The sequence below is a fragment of the Rhea pennata genome, chromosome 3 (assembly GCF_028389875.1).
Source record: "Rhea pennata isolate bPtePen1 chromosome 3, bPtePen1.pri, whole genome shotgun sequence".
In the NCBI taxonomy this organism is placed as follows: Eukaryota; Metazoa; Chordata; class Aves; order Rheiformes; family Rheidae; genus Rhea; species Rhea pennata.
In genome coordinates this window covers 100,810,169-100,827,059 of record NC_084665.1, presented here as the reverse complement: position 1 = coordinate 100,827,059, position 16,891 = coordinate 100,810,169, and the positions used below count along the sequence as shown (strand labels likewise).

Below are 16,891 nucleotides of genomic sequence, written 5' to 3'. Positions count from 1 at the left end.
GCCCCGAAGCGGCCCCGGCCCCGCCCCGGTCGCTCTCGCGGCGCCTCCGATTGGCGGGGGGCGACGCTCGTCACGGCGGTGCGTGCGCGAGGGGCGGGTGCGGCGGCGCTCGTGCAGGGGGGCGGCGCCGAGGGTCGCTCCTTGTGCAGCCTCGTCCACGTTAGCGCCGCGCCAGCCCGCAGAGCCACCCGTCCGCCGCCGCCGCCGCAGCTGTATGGTCCATCCTCGCGCCGCCGCCGAACCCCCTCCGGCAGCTCCGCGGCCTCCAGCGCCTCCACGTCCTCCTGGTTCTGCTCCTCCTGCCCCCGGCGGTGGCGCCCGCACCCCGGCTGTATGATCAGGCTACAGTCTTCAATGAGTAACCATATTCCTGTGAGTGCCGCCGCCCGCGCCGCGCCGGGCCGGGCCCGCCGCGCCGGCCGCCCTCGTGCTGCCGCTTCCCGCCCCCCCCCCCCCCCCCGCCCGGCTCTGCTCTCCTCCATGTTGTCTCTTTGTTCTGTCGACCGGGCCACGCCGGCTCCGGGCGGCTTCTCGCCGCGCCGGGCTGCGGCCCCTCCCCGGCGGGCCGCCCGGGAGCGGGGCCAGCGCGGCCGCGGCGCGGCTCTGCCGCCCTGCCGGCCGCGGCGCCGCCCCCCCCGTGCCCTTTCGCGCCGCTCGGCGCGCCGGCTGGCCGGCGGCGGGGTCACCTCTCGGCGGCTGCGGCCCGGGCCACGCACAAAGCCCCTTTGTGAGCGTGGCCGCCGCCGGCCCCGCCCGCCGCGCCGGGCCCCCGCCGCCCCTTCGGTGTCTGTGTGCGGCGGCGGCTCCCGGGCCGCGCTGGCGCAAACCGCCGCGGGTTGGGCGGCGGGGAGCCCCGTGCGTGTCGGGGGGAGGCCGGCCCGGGGCCGGGGCCGGGCGGCGGCTCCGAATGACAAGATGGCTCCGTTTCAGGAGCCCGATCGAAGCGTGGTTCAAACCCGTGATCGCTGCAGCCGCGGCGCCGGCCCGGCCGCTGGCGCCGCTCCTCGGCCCCGCCCGCCCCGCCGCCGCGCTCGCCCGGTAACGCGGCGCCCGTCGTGTGGCGCGGGACGAGCGGCCGGGGGCTGCGGGCGCCTGGGGCGCGGGGCAAGCCGAGGCTTGTCCGTGGGCGGCCGACGCGCCACGCAGGTGGCGGCGCAGAGGGCCGGAGACTGAATCATCGCCGAGGGGCGGGGGAAGGCGCGGCTGGCGGCATGGCGCGGTGGCGCGGGCTCGCCGCGGCCCCGGCCCCGGCCCGGCCCGCCTCCCGTTCCCCCCCGTCCGCCCCGCTCTCTCCCGAGGCACGTGGGGAACCGCCAGCGAGGAGAGGGCGCAAGCGGCAGAACGGCTTCCTTTGTCTGCGCTGCATCCGCGCAGGGCCTCGGACCCGCTGAGGCTTAGTACGTGGCTCCTTTTCGGGAGCAGGAAAGGGGAGGGAGGGGGGATGTGGCCGTGCGAGCGCATGCGGCCGGTCTTCAGACTGGATTTTCAGACGATTCTTCGGTGGGAAGAAAAGTCTGCAGAGGAGTCGTTTGCGTAGACGTTAAAGTCGATTTTTTTTTTTTTTTTTTTTTTTTTTTTGCAAGAGCCTGCCTTCGACAAGCGGATGAATACAAGCAGATATCTAGGCTGACAGAAGCTGCTTTTAAGGCCTTGTCTTCTGTCCTTACAAGAGTTTTCATCATTCCCTTCTGAAAAGGGGTTGTAGTTTAACATGAGAAATTTCGCTTTTCTCGCATATTCTGTTTTATTTTTGCCTTTTATCTCTGTTGGCTAATGTCTCAAACTATGCACTCTGTGCTGGTATTAAAGCACACAAGAAGTATGTTTGTTGCTGATAGAAGAAAGACAAGAAGTTGTCAAAGTGAAGTAACTATCACGTAGTTATAGTAGAAAGTATGATTGATGACAGTTGCACACAGACCTCAATAACTGTCAGGTAGCCAGCTAAATAAATTGCAGATATCACAAGCTAACAAGTATGCAGCCTTTGTGGCTTAGGCATTGTGTGATTCTTTTTTCTTATTGCTGCTGGAGACAACTTTCCAATATGTCTACCTGCATCTGCAGAGAGTCCAAAACGGTGACTCAGAAATAGGAACCCTCTCTCCTTTTAGTCTCATTAGATTGTCAAACCTAAACCTGTAGATGACGCTTAAATGTCAGCCCTTATTGTTGCATTGATGGAACAGAAAAGGGTTTTGAAATGAAGTCTTAAAGGGACAGGATTGTTCTGGAGCAAAAATGTCAAGGCAACAATATAGAAATCACATGTAGATGGGAGGAAATGCGGGAGTGAAAAAGAAAAATGAATAGCTGGTGTAGCAAAGGCCTAGCGAGAAAGTTGCCTTTGTCTCAGGGAAGATAAATTTGTCAGTAAGACAGTAAATAAGTAGATCTCATCTACTAAGGCTAAATTCTCCCCTTTATATTGTAGAAGCTTTCATGTTTTAACTGAATATATGCCACGTAAGAATTCTGGATTTATCCCAATGTGTAGGCTGACTGAAAGTGACCACTTACCCTGGAAAGTACCTTGATCAGGGAGTTTGAGTTGTTGCTGAATTCTAAACTAGTAGTAGGTTGTCACCTTCTATTTAAAATACATATACTAAAACTCAGTTTTGAATACGTGTTAAAATTAGATCCAAAACCCCATGTGTCTTTCTTAACAAACACAATGTATTGTTTAGTAGTCCGTATCTTATCTTAGAGTAATAAAATACAACAATGACTTTCTCTGCATATATATCATAATTTTTTTTTATGTCCTCCTTAAAATGTACAGGAGTTACATAGCTTGCTATTGAATTTAACAGCAATGTTAGGTCATTTTGAGATTCCTTGCTTTCAGAAACTTTGAAAGGGGGATACCTCAGATGAGGCAGAGGGGAATAGTTTCTGTGATGTCTTTATTTCTCCATTGTCTGTTAAGCATTTAGTTTGTTTGCGTGCACATGTTTCTTCGTGGTGCAAGTAAGAGAACTAGAAAGATGGTCTGACACAGAGCCTTAGTTTCAGCATCTGTGGAAGCTGCACTCAATTATTATACAGGAAGTTTTGTGATAATGTGTTCCATTTCTTTTCCTGGACTGCATACTTTAGCTACAAGAACATCTTTTCTTCAGACTACTTTACAACACATCTATTGTAGACTTCGGAATCTCTTATTTGTGATATTTGGGTTTTTTGTGGGTTTTGTTTTGTTTATTTCTGGTTTTTGTTTGTTTGTTTTGTTTTTAAGGCCATGGGCCACTTTCTCTAATTTAAAACATAGGTAGGTATCGCTATTGAGACAATCATACAAGCATTCTTGTATCTTATATATAGGAGATTAATCTTTTTCAACGATACCTAATGAACCTTCAGTAGAGCTCAACAGTAATGAATGACATCTCAGCAGTTTGTACCCCTTACTTCCTCCCTCCTTCCCCTGCCTGGCAGTCATTGTTAGGCCTTGCATAGTGAAAGTCACTTAGATAGTGAGAGAAATCAAGTTAGAATGAAGAACTTACAATTTGGCGGTGCCCACAAATGAGTATAGTTTTCTACTTTTTGATTCAGAGCTTTCAGTTACTAAGGGTGAGCCCAAATAGTTGATTCTGGATATAAATATTCTGGGTCTATGAGCAGATGGATTGAGCAACTGGGCCAGTTATAGATCATCTTAAGGTGGAATGAAATGTCAGGTAACTATGTAAATAAACACTTACATTTGCATACTTTTTAAGATGCTGCCAAGCTAAGAACAGAACAGTAACAGCAGGCAATAATGTTATACTTTGTTGCCAGTTTGTGTAAGGGAAAGATCTAATGCATCTCTTTTGTAAGTGGTCTTTTGCCAGACATGAGTGACTGTTTCAAAAGCAGAAATAATGTGTTGATTCAATCTACTTGTCAGTGAAGACAAATACTTTAGATTCTTGTCCTAGAGAAAGGCATGATTTTTTTAAAAAAACAAAAACAAAACAAAACAAAAAAAAACAAAAAGAAGAAAAGGAGGTGGAGGGGCAAAAAAGAAAGCTTTAAGATGTCTTCTTGCTTGAATAAAGCTGTTACTTGTGTCTCTAAAACTTTCAGTGTTAGATTTCTTCAAGGAAAACTTGCTTTGAAATGGAAAAAAACTTGCTGGACCCAAATTGATGACGTAGATGATTAGTTGGTGATAATCCATTACAGAAATGTATATATAATGGTATGAATTTGTGCGTGTGATAATCCACTTGATCGGACACAGCTTTTGTGTGCTGTCAAGTCTTGACTTTTTCAATAGCCCACCTACCAAATATTTAACTATCTGAAACAATTCAGTAATCTCAAAATTGCACTTTCAAGCCTCTTGAAAGTCACTTAAGTCATTCGAGTTCTCCCTAAGCAGAAGCTGGTCTTAATTACTACAGCAGTATTTCTATACCTGATGTCTTCCCTTCTAGGCCTTTCTGCTGAAGAATGGTGAAACCTTGTACTGTGGTGTAATATTATAACCCAAATAGCATGCTAATATACTTGTTGTCTTTACTTTTCACTTGATTTGTGAAAGAAGAATCCTGAAACAGCTTCTCTTGAGACAAAACTCTTTGGATTGTCTTTTTATCTTTTTGGGGGGAGATGAGTTGAAACTTCTGAAGTAATTGTCTCCTTTCAGGAGACTTAAGTCTTTCAGGAGACCTAAAAGTCTTTAAGCATCACAGTTAGTACAAATAAATTTTGAAAACTCTTTGTTTCAGATATAACTTTTCCAGAAACTAAACTAGGCAAAACAGTTATAGGACAGTACAATTTGTTACTATGCTGCAGATTGGTTTACATATTCTTTCTCACTAATAATGATGAAGAGAGGCATTCTCATCAAAGGAAAATGTGAGCTTTCCCCCTTTATAATGTGGCAGCAGCTGTTGCCAAGGCAAACAGTGAGACTGAAATGCATGTTTGGTTAGATCTTTAGTTGTGTGAATTAGTAAGGTGCTGATGGGTCTAATTGCTAACTGCTAAGCTAGTATTAAAGAAATTGATTCATTTATAGGGGTTAATTGTACATAGAACTCAAACCTGACATTATGTAATATACTTGCATCAATTCTGTATAATAATTTGAATTGTGAACCCAGTTTCTAGATGGGATTAATATCGTCCTTTAAAAGTAGGAGTTAAGTACTTAACTAATGCTCTTCTGTCTACTCTTATCTTTACCCCATGATGTGTTTATCTGGTGTCATACCGAGTACAACATGCTAAAGGCAGAAATGGCAGTCTACATACAAGACTGGATGAATCTGGACTTTTTTACTTCTGACCTGACCCAGAATGGGTTCATGTTAACTGTTCCCAATTATTCTGCAGTCATTTCCCCTTAAAGTTATCCATCTTGCAGACTTGAAAGCCTTTTCTTTTACCCTAGTGACCTAGTTCAATCTCATAATCTTCTTGAGCTCAGTTTCATCCTTTTTTATTTCTATTTCTGACAGCCTCTCTTCTTTATCCTCTGCTAGTGGGAAGGGCCAGCTATGATTCCTCCTAGAGTTTTAGGAGGTAAACGTGAGGTCTATTGGTGCATGAGAAAAGATGCATGAAGACTCTGTGTACCAAAAGCTGTCCTGTACCTTTTTGCTATTCTGCTTCTTAAACAAATTGAAAGTAACTCTAAGTAAGCCCTGTTGAGTTTTTCTCACTCTGTATTTTAGACAGACTTTTTAGGTATGATTCTAGATTTTGAGGGGTTTTTTTTGTTTTGTTTTAGTCTTAACCACTTCTACCCTTCTTTGCTGTGGTGTAGTTGGTATGTTGTATAATGATTCTAAGAATCTCTTGGTTTCTGTTACTGTGCTGTTCTTTGACTCTTCAGAGGATCATTCTTTCTCCTTTTTTTTCATGCTTGTAATTTAATAAGGGACAGTGAGAGCTCCAGATGATCACAAGTAACAGCTGAAGCTGCCAGTTACTTGCAAAAAAAAAAAAAAAAAAAAAAAAAGTTAGTGGCAATACCTCTATAGTGGTAACAAAGTGTATGTAAAGACCTCCTAAGAACTTTGTCTGCCACTCTTTTGCTAACTTACTCTCCACGCTAGTTAGCGGTGAGTGGTGGTGTAATCCATGCCTATAATTAAGGTGCATTTTTAAATGTTTATTTTCCCTGTTACTAGAACTTCCTCTTCTCTGGCCTTACGAATGGAGCAAGATTGTCTAAAACATGAAATGTTGCTGCAATTCTTTAAAATGCAGTTCACTTTAAGAATTCATGCATTGTACTTATTATTCCTCTTCTGCAGTTTTGAAAGTGAAAAAGATGGATACCAACTATGGCTTCTACTAGTCACTCTTCCATGTCTGGACACTAACTTTATTGTTGTTAATGCACCTTTCACGATACCCTTTGTTCATATCTCTTGCTTTCAAACTGGGCTTCCTGGCGTTTCTGGAAGGGGCCCCTTGTAAACATCTGCAAAAGTACTTTCAGGATATCTGATCTGCTAAGGTATCTCCCAGAAAACTAAACAATTAAGCTGTTAGCATTAAGCAGAGGTCACAACATACTAATAGTTGTTACTAGGTAGGTTCATTGTAGTCCTGTATACAGTTTAGTGTCTGCAATGAGGCCTTGATCTGACTGCAAATCCTAGATAGAAATTAGCAGCCATGACTGATTCACATGTAGCTTTGGTTTTTCCTGCCCTTTGGAAAAGACATTAGGATATTGTACAGTATTCTTTAGAACCTGATCTTTTGAATTTGTTTTCTTGTGGTTGGGAAGCTATTCTGTACAGCCTGGTTCCTTCCTAGTTCTTTGAAATAAAAATTTTAGGCAGAGCACTGAGATATTGTCTCTTCTCCTTATTTTCTCACATACATTTGCCATGATTAGAGAGATGCATACATGGATTTAGTTTGTGATTTAAAAAAAAAATAGCATTGAGGCTGCAATGTTGATAACAGCTTCTGTTTGGCAGAAACTGGATATATGAAGCTAAAAAATTATGTTACTGTCTCCTTGCTCACAAAATAGATAAAAGAGTAAGTTTGCAGTAGCAGTTTGGTAGCACTGTATGTTTTGAATAATCTGTTTCCAAAGTATCTTGGGCAGTATCTTCTTTGGGCATGGAGATAGATGGATTTCTTCCTACTCTTAGAGTTGACTGGACAACACAAATCAGTCTTCTGCCAAAAAGTTGTAGGATCAGTGATGTTACTGTCAAGTACCTAAGTATATTCAGTGTGTTCCTGGTTCAGCTTGTGTCTTTTTCAGAAACAACCTTCTCTTGTCACCCCTTTGTGTTTCCTAGGTAGACAGGACCTTCTAGATATTGTCAGCAGCATTAATACTGTGGCTGGGCACAAAATTAACTTTCGTGCCATAATGTACCATAAAATTTTTAAAAGCATATGTTTTTGGATTGTTTACTTAGCAGCATCTATAAATGAATACAATTCAAACTAGTTAATCAGCTATCTATTGTATGACTTTGTCTTGCAATAAGTTTATGTGTAAACTTAACCATAGCAAAATAACAGCTCCCCTGGGGAAGAATAACCTATGCAATAAATTGTCTGTATATCTTTAGCTAGAATGTCAGTACTACTTTGGCCCAGTTAAAAAGTGATGGTGGGGAAAGGCAGATAAAGGTAGAAGAAAACAAATACGACAAGTGAATATATATCTTCAGCTTTTTGTGTATGAAATCTGTGCTAGTTAGAAATCTGTGTGCATTGAAAGTCTCTAAGCATATTTAAAAAGCTCACATTATTTTGTTATGTCACTTAAAGATTTTGCATTTGCTTGTTACAAGCTGGGGTTCCTGAAAACATCTTGTATACTTGCTTTGAAGACTTTCCATTTGAAACTAGTCAATTTAGGTGCTTTTTCTTCTTCTTCTTCTTTTTTTTTTTTTTTTTTTTTAACTGGCTCTTCTGTGTGTGAATTAGTGATGCTTTCATGAAAATTAAGTAGCATGCCTTAAAGGCTAGAGATTGGTAGTTTTGTCTTTTAAAGACTAGAAATTGTCTAATACTTAGCCTTAATATGCTTGGAATCTTACTGTTGCTTGTTTGGGACTACTTAAAAGTTATTGCCACTTCAGTAGCTGTTGTAATGTGTCTTTCAATTCAGAATGGAAAACACACTTTTGTGGATATCCTAGAAAGGATGTGCGTTGTATAAATACTGGTTTTAAAAGCATGATCTTTTTGCTCTATGTTAGCATACTTGAGTTGGTATTTTAATACATTTAAGTTACTGGTATTAAAACTACCCATATATGGAAACCTTGTATTAAGTAAGCGTATTTACTTGCAAATAATTCTTGCCAAGAAAGATAGCAGGATTCTTATGCAATACTAATTCTTAGATTGAAAAATAGATGTGTGATGCTACTTAGTCTCTGTGCTTTCAGTTCTTTTTATAATGCTCAGAGTCTTCAAAATAACCTTACTTCACTTATTCTCACTTTTTTTTCCCTCCCCTCCCCCTCTCTTTACAGCAGTTCTGTGGTGTTCTTGGTCACACATTTATGGAGTTTCTGAAGGGCAGTGGAGACTACTGCCAGGCACAGCACGACCTCTATGCAGACAAGTGAACTGTAGAAATTCATTACTACTCCACCAAGAAGCCCCCCTAAGAGTGGTTGACCAGGATAAGAAGTATTGAATTGAAATTGGCAGAGCATTTAACACAAGAATTCAGACCTGGATGGGGTAAACCTCAGTGCACTGCCTTTCTTTTGCCTCAGTATTACTGGATTGAAGAATTGCTGCTTCTTGTTAGGAGGTTCATTTCATTTTCCATCGCTCCCAACTTCATACTTCCAAGCACTGAGAATTTCAAGTGGAGTATAGTGAAGTAGACTTCAGTTTCTCTACATCACTTCTATATTAAAATTTTTTTTGAATCTTTTCATAATCTTGTTGCATGTTTAACTAAATTAATATGGCCCGAATGAACCGCCCAGCTCCTGTGGAAATCACCTACAAGAACATGAGATTCCTAATCACACACAATCCAACCAATGCAACCTTAAACAAATTTATCGAGGTAAGGTCAGAACAGAATTCTTATTGACATATTTTCTATTCCTGAACAATGCATTTTATTAACAATTTTCTTTATTAATTGATGCAACTCTCAACCCTGTATGAAGAGCTACTGCGACTGCTTATGTATTGACTTTTCAAATGGTCATGCCAGGCTATAAAGAGCTATCAAAAAATCTATTTAGATAGACTTTGGCCTTTATCAACACATATATTTCAAAGTGAAGTACAGAAATAATAACATTGTTGCCAGTAAACAATTTTAGGACTGAAGGAGGAATCTGGCAGAGTTTAGCAATATGTAGAACAATACTAAGATCTATTAGTAGTAAGAAGTTTAGATTCATCTAAAGCAGTGTAACATTTCATTGTCACTATTGGAGTAGTGATTAAAAAGGAATAATTCAGTGTGCATTGTAGACCACAACCTTAGCAGTAAAAATAGGATTGCAGTGTTTGTTCACTGTCTATATCCTTTTTTTATTAACAGAATATGGTTCTAGTGTAGCTTAAGAGAATCTGTTAAGAGTGTCAAAGTATCTACTGGACTGAAATTTGACTCTGCATCTAGAGCTAGCTTTGCTAAAGTTTTTTCAAGTATTTCAGTATATGCTGAAATCACATTTTCTGACTGAAGTCATGTTGATTGGCATATGTTTCTCTATCTGAATTTCCTATCTAAACCTTGCATCTAGTGTGTTTGAGGTAACAAGTACACTTGAAGGTGTGTGTATGCACATCAATATTAGTCTCTTATGAAAGACTGGGGTCTGCTAGGTTTTGACTTTGCAATGCAGTCTCTCACCCACTAGATTTCAAGTGATAATATTATTATACTTCTGTATTATATGTGCATTCAGTGTAGGCTAATTTACAAGAAGCATGTTGAGTTAACCTCACTTGGTTTTATACTTGCAGCTGAATAAAGTATGCCCAGGTTAAAATTCAGTCATTACTTTAATAGTTAAAAGTGTGAATGATAAGTCATTCCAGGGAGATTGAAGAGCGATTGCCCTGCTTTTTCATAAATGAAGCTTAATAGCGAAATGGAAAGCTAAACTTCTTGTCCTCTGATTGTGAAGACCCAGAAACTAAAATCCTTGATTGTCCTGTACTCCTAATACTAAGCAGTAAGAAGTGTTAGTAACAAATCTGTGGTTGTAAGGAGAGTGAGAGAAGGGGAAAACTTCAGCCACACTCAGAATGCCTTTAGTGAAGTGTATAGCTTTGTGGGACACTCAACCATTCCTAAGAGAAAAAGAGAAAAGAACTATTGAAAATAGACTTAATTCATCAGTACTTAAAAGTATCTGTTGAAGTCCGATCCAAAACAGGCGGTATTTGCTCAAGTCTGGGACTTTACTAGCTTTATATTGCCAAAATTAAAAAGAAAAATAATCTTCAGATATGTGTGAAAAAGAACTTAAAGGTATCCGATATTAGCACACACAGTAGTGTGCTGGTATTTAATCTTTTGTATTCTTCACAAGGTGAAAAGCATTTGTGTGAGTATCTCTGAAACTTTTGGAGTCACTTAATAAGCTAACCTGTTGAGAAAATTGAATGGTGCATGTAGTCAGTTTACTATAAATCATTTGTTTTTGCTTCTTAGGAACTTAAGAAGTATGGCGTTACCACAGTGGTAAGAGTGTGTGAGGCCACTTACGACACTGCTCCGGTGGAAAAAGAAGGCATTCAGGTTTTGGTAAGCTGTGTAGAAGCAGAGTAAAAAGTAATCCCCTAGACACTACCTTAAGAATTTCACTTTCTTAATTCTGTAAGTACATTCCAGTACCTGGTAAGTAGGTCTGTACAGCTTTTGCTTTCTTTTTTTTTTCTGTCAGAAATTGAGCAAGAGCATCTGCTCAATGAAAAGTGGATGAAAGTAATGTATCCCAAATACTACTAAATGTATGCACACAATAGTAAGAGTTCTGTCTATTTAGGCATGTAAATGTCATAAAAAAACCCTTTTTATTCCAGGACTGGCCCTTTGATGACGGTGCTCCACCATCTAACCAGATTGTTGATGATTGGCTAAACCTTCTTAAAGTTAAATTTCGTGAAGAACCTGGTTGTTGTATTGCTGTACACTGTGTTGCTGGTCTTGGAAGGTGGGTGAAGTTTTAAGGTCTGTCAAATCAGCACCCCTGGTCAGACTTGTTAAGGTTTAGTATGAAAGTTTATCTGGGGGAAATGTATAGCAGTCACAAGTCTTCTAAATGGGAATGCCCTCCCATTTAGAAGTTGATCAGCTGACAGGAATAGCATAATCTGTTTTTACTCTGACAGTCAGTCACACTTGTCAAATAAAAACTTACTGAATGAAGTATGGAAATATATTCCTAATACCAAGAATGTTGGTGACAGTCCCATTGTTTTTAGTCATTAGTGTTTTTTAAGTGACTCTCACCTTTACTTTTCCTCTTCCCTCCCTATTTCAGCAGTATTGCCAACTCCTTTGTAACAAAGGGATTATTGCTATTATCCAAGAGCAAGTGAAGTGTGTTGGCACATTAGGAGCAACTTTTACCCACTGGCTGTTTGGAGAATGAGAAATTTTCTAGAGTCCTAAAGCACTATTCCTGTCTCTCAGTTCTAGCACTGAGCCTTGAAATTTATATAGATAACTCAACATTATCCTCTGAAAACTGCTACCCCTGTCCACTGCTGTTATGAATACTATTCCAGAACTTGTGAAGGCACAGTGTTTTTTTTTTTTTTTTTTTTTTTTTTGTTGCAGTTCTAGAATACCCAGAAACTGTCCAAAGAGTAGTCACAATGTTTCAGTAACAGGTTTCATCATTTCCAACATAAAATGAAGGTGTCTGGTCTGTTGTTGCTGTCTGTAAGCTTGGCTTATTCACCATTTATATTATGGCTTCACACACAACAGAGTTGACTGTAATAGTGAATGACACCAAAACAAGTTCTTTTCTTTCTGCTGCTTAGGAGAGTATTGAACAGCAGAATGCAGTGGCATCTGTCTGTTATTCTCAAAACTTGGCACTCAAGTAGTTGAAAAGAACAAAGTACTTAGCTTTTTTCATGTAAGTCTTGTCTTCATCCCTGAACATATAGAACTATTTTATTAAACTTGTTACTAGATGCACAAGACTTTTGCTGGAATGTAGTGGGGTTTTATTTTGTTTTTGCCACAAATTGTACTAACCTATTTGAATTTTGTCAGTTTCAAGCTAAGTATCAGTGTTTTGTCAGCTGAAGAATGCTATGACAAGCAAGGATGTACCTTAATCCACTTTGGAGAGGAAACTGCATCTATTATAATGACTTGTGACATTGGTTTTGAGGACACACTAGTTTTTTGGAGCTGAACTCTCTTCTGATTTCTGCTTTTTATTTCTAATGAGGGCCTTGTCTGTGGGAATAGAAACCCATGTGCAAATATCTCCAAGGATGGAGATTCTACAACCCCTCTCTGGGCAACCTGTTCCAGGGCTCAGTCACCCTCGGAGGAGAAAAGCTTTCCTTATGTTCAGATGGATGTTCCTATGTTTCAGGTTGTACCCGTTGCATCTCAGCCTGTTGCTGGGCACCACTGAAGAATCTGGTCCCATCCTCTTGACACCCTCTCTTCAGATATTTGTGGACATTTTTAAGATCCCCTCTCAGTCTTCTCTTTTCGGGGCTAAGAGGCCAGTTCTCGCAGCCTTTCCCCATGAGAGAGATGCTCCAGTCCCCTGATCATCTTCATAGCCCTACGCTGGACTCTCTCCGGTAGCTCCATGTCTCTCTTGCACTGGGGAGCCCAGAATTTGACACAGTATTCCAGATGTGGCCTCAGCAGGGCTTCAGAAGAGGAAGAGAATCACCTCCCTCGACCTGCTGGCAACACTCTTCCTGTTGTAGCCCAGCAGAGCATTGGCCACTTTTGCTACAGGGGGACATTGCTCATGGTCAACTTGTTGTCCACGAGGATTCCAAGTCCTTCTTGGAGGAAGAAAAGGGATTCTGTTTCTGTTGTTCTTGCATATACCTAAAATCAGCTGAACATTAGCTCTGGTCAGCCTTTATCAGGTCAATTTCCTTAAACCTTTTAAGCGAGGGGAGTAGCTGTGAAAACACTAGCATAAGGACTTAATTCATGTAGAAAAGCCTTTTATCTCTTTTTTGATGCCTCTCCCCTAGGGAAGAAGGTGAGACAGAGAGGAGGATAGAAAAGACAACTGAGAAAAGTTCTTGTTACTTTTTTTTTTTTTTTTGATTGTTTCTGAGAATGCACTGGCAAATGATAAACTGAAGCTATTTTCTTTTTCACCAGGGCTCCAGTCCTAGTTGCCCTTGCACTGATAGAATGTGGAATGAAGTATGAAGATGCAGTGCAGTTCATAAGGCAGTAAGTTGGAAGCTAACATCAAGTTATTCCCAAGATGTAACACCTTGACATGTACTTGGCCACTAGTAGGAGTTCTGAATGCTGAGCTTGTTTTTTATCCTTTTATAGGAGATTTAGTACATCTTGTGTATCTAAACTTTTAGTACATATACTGTGTACAGTCAGTGTTTTAGGATTTGGCCTATGGGACAGGTACTCCCTGTTTCTGTGAAAACTCAATAGGTAATTATCTGAACAAGTTCAATAAAAATCAAACTTTTAGTTAGATTTGCAGGATCTTCTTTCATAACCACATGCATATATGAGCGACAAACACCTTTGAAAGTTAAATTCTGCCTATTAGCTAGCTAAACTAATTTACTGATTCACATTTGTGAATCCTTTCCTGTTTATTAGCTCATACTATGCCAGACTGTTTCTACTGACCTTTTCTGGTAGTAAACCTGGAAAATCTTCCCTCAGATTTTTCTGGTAAACATTTGCAAGCAGGATTAGACTAAAAATTCAGCCTTAATGCCTGAAACTTGCAGGTTTCAACTATACTTTAAATAAATTGCAGTTCACACAGACTATATTAAAATATATATATATATATTGCATAATTACCAAGCCTTTAAGGAATTAAATTCTGCTTGTATGTATCAGGCTTCCTACTTCTCACTATGTATACACCAGCCTGTTACATATTCCAAAAACTCAGCAAAAATTTTCCCATCTTTCACAGGCTCATGGTTTGAGTAAAACCAAAAAGAAGCTCAACTTCTGATAAATTCTTTCTTGAGAGTTGTAGTATTTATGTACTTTCTTAATGATTATTTAAGGGATTGAATAACTCAAGCTATTTTAAGGAAAAGATTTTCTCAAATCTACTCTACAGTTTCCTTTTGCAGTTCCTTCTAAATAGCAAATGTAATTTCTTGGCTTGCACATACGAGATGATAAAACAATCTAAATTGCCATGTACTCCTTTAAGTATGTAGTTCAAGGAGGTATTTATGAAAGTAAGCTACTACCTTTTCCCTGGCACATAAAACTTTTACTTAAAACTTAAATTAAATTTATTAGCCCTGTTTTAGCTACAACCTTGATTAAAAAAAAAAAATCCACAAAGTGTTCATTATTTCACTATGCGGTAGATGAATATTCCGTTTAAAATATTTTCCCTTCATTCAGGAAGCGGCGTGGAGCCTTTAACAGCAAGCAACTTCTGTACTTGGAGAAATACCGCCCCAAGATGCGTCTACGTTTTAAAGATTCCAATGGTCACCGAAATAATTGTTGCATACAGTAAAGCCCAACAGCCTATACTGCTTCTTTGGTATTAAAGAATGGAAACTAGAATTAAGCAGACTGCATGCCAAAGACATGGGTCTGATTTTTAAGTAGTAAAGGAAGCTTCCTTAAGGGTATTCAATAGGCTAAAAGCTTGGTAGAAATGCAACTTGTATGTTAAGATAAATATCTGTCTGTTTGGAGAACCAGTAAATGTTTTTTCTTGTACCCTGTTTCTGAACAGTCTCCTTGTTCGTAATTTACCAGTTCAAATATCTTAATCATGCTGTTGAGTCTTTCCATCTACTTTCAACTACTAAAAATTGGGGTACTAAAATAGATCAATCTGTAGAGAGATTAGGTGCCAAAATACCCAGCATATAATCTGTGTGTTTTTTTCCTTGTAAACAAGCATAGTTCTGATGACTTAAGAACTACCAGCTTATCTGGACCGTACTATTTTTTTAACAGTCATTTCAATATTGAAGAATATGGCCTCTAAGAGATAGTCTTGCCTGCTCACTATATGTTTTGTCTCCCACAATCGCACTAGAGTTACCAGGATTTGCACAGTCTTTGGTTTTTGTTTTTTCTTAAATACTATGAATTACAGCAACTTTTTTTCCCCAGTGTTTGTATCTTTCTGTTATCTGAACCTCTCCATTTTACAAATCATTACTCCGGTTATTCATGTAGAAAATGTTTTTACATTGTACAGAAGCACACAAGTCTTTAATGTCTCCAGACAAAAAGCCTTACAGTAAAATTAATGTTGGCACTTCATGTGCAACTTAACAGAGGGCCTGAAAAGGTTGGGAGGGGCTATTTAATATTTCTAGTAAAATGTTGCCTTTGTCTTGTGCAGGAAGTATAGAATATGCCCTTTACTTTAGTAAATATTTTTTTAAAATGTAGAAATGCTTTGTTATTGTAGCTAAAAATTCTTAATCAGAAAATTTCTGAAAAATCTTGTAGTTTCTTTTACTGTACCTATTGAAAGTTGTTTACCAACTATTGCTTTGTTGAAAGTGTGATTTTTTTTTTCTTTTGTTTTTCCTCCTTGAGTTTCTGCTATGACTTGGGCAGACCTCTGTAATATTTTGTATGCCTTTCAAGCTGCGTAACTTAATATTTGGATACTTGATAATTTGTTTTATTATGTAATTGATAAAATGGTGATGTGTATTAATGTTAGTTCAACCATATATTTATACTGTCTTGGGAATGTGTGGTTATAGTTCTGTGGGAGAAATAATTTTGCCAGTGTTCACCAGCTTGTAAAATCTAGTGCGAGAGCTTAAACATCTAAATAAATACTGAAATGCACTTACAAAGTTTGCTGAAACACTTTTCATGGCTTTCACTTCTTCTGTGTATTTTGTCAGCCATCTTAATGTGCCTAAATTCAGGATCTATCCAGGCTTTTTTTTTTTTCTTTTCTTTTTTTTTAATCTGGGTCTGAGTGTTCCCCTTGCTGTAATGTTTGCTGTTTGTTTTACTCATAAATAAATGTGGACAAAAATAAATAGTAGAAAATACAGTATTTCTTTATGAAGATTACTTCCAACTATGATAGTTTACTAATTTTGTCTGTGCTCTTGAAGCTACCTGTGCAGCAAATACAGAAAAGTATGCACATTGGTAAAACTTGGAGAATAAGTTGTATAAATAGTGTTAGAATTTTATAAAGAATAGCATGAGACAATGCTTCATTGTCAAGACTGAAGCTACGCCCGAATAGATTCTATCCCAAAAATAACTTGACCTGAAACCTGTGCGAACTTGAGTTTTCAAAGAGTGGTGACAGCTTGATGGGAACTGAAAAATTTTATTTGGTAACTAGCTGGGCTGCTCATATAATTAGTGATCGTTACCCTGGGCATAAGTAGGAGTAAAAGTTCTGATTAAACATCTTGCATTTTTAAAAGGTCAAGTAGGATGCTACATACAAAAGAAGCTTCAGTGAAGGATCACTTTCAGAAAGGCATTAGTTTCGTTAGGCATCTTCATCACACAGAATTTCAACGTGCTCTGAAACTGCATATTGTTTAGCTTAGTCGTGAGTTATGCAGAGTGGCACATGAATAACCTACCTGTTCTCATTTAGTAGGTAAATAGAGGTTAAACTCAGTCTAAGGGTATTTTGATTAGAGAAATACTATCTTGATGCTAATTGTATCTTCAAGACTGTCACTTAATTTAGTAAACTTGCAGGGTGAGATAAAATCTTGAAGTCTGCTACTT

The 16,891-nt window shown here is 39.9% G+C and overlaps 2 protein-coding genes across 2 annotated transcripts; both read left to right on the top strand.

The window, feature by feature from the left end:
• The first annotated feature begins 106 nt into the window (after positions 1–106).
• On the top strand, positions 107–8,580 carry LOC134138775 (uncharacterized). Its single transcript, XM_062572876.1, has 2 exons — positions 107–372; positions 8,469–8,580. The coding sequence occupies exons 1-2, from the start codon at positions 334–336 to the stop codon at positions 8,562–8,564; spliced, it is 135 nt and encodes a 44-aa protein (XP_062428860.1). The 5' UTR covers positions 107–333; the 3' UTR covers positions 8,565–8,580.
• Positions 8,581–15,981, top strand: PTP4A1 (protein tyrosine phosphatase 4A1). The gene is made up of 5 exons (XM_062572875.1): positions 8,581–9,019; positions 10,631–10,723; positions 11,002–11,132; positions 13,301–13,375; positions 14,549–15,981. Exons 1-5 carry the CDS (start codon positions 8,915–8,917, stop codon positions 14,664–14,666), a joined length of 522 nt encoding a protein of 173 aa, XP_062428859.1. The 5' UTR covers positions 8,581–8,914; the 3' UTR covers positions 14,667–15,981.
• The last annotated feature ends 910 nt before the right edge of the window (positions 15,982–16,891 follow it).

What these genes read in the sequence shown, in the direction of transcription:
- PTP4A1 (XM_062572875.1), top strand. Translation starts at nt 8,915, where the DNA reads ATGGCCCGAATGAACCGCCCAGCTCCTGTGGAAATCACCTACAAGAAC. An exon ending in CCTTAAACAAATTTATCGAG is followed by an intron (nt 9,020 to 10,630) that starts GTAAGGTCAGAA and finishes TTTGCTTCTTAG; the next exon opens with GAACTTAAGAAGTATGGCGT. An exon ending in AAGAAGGCATTCAGGTTTTG is followed by an intron (nt 10,724 to 11,001) that starts GTAAGCTGTGTA and finishes TTTTTATTCCAG; the next exon opens with GACTGGCCCTTTGATGACGG.
- LOC134138775 (XM_062572876.1), top strand. Translation starts at nt 334, where the DNA reads ATGATCAGGCTACAGTCTTCAATGAGTAACCATATTCCT. An exon ending in CAATGAGTAACCATATTCCT is followed by an intron (nt 373 to 8,468) that starts GTGAGTGCCGCC and finishes CTCTCTTTACAG; the next exon opens with CAGTTCTGTGGTGTTCTTGG.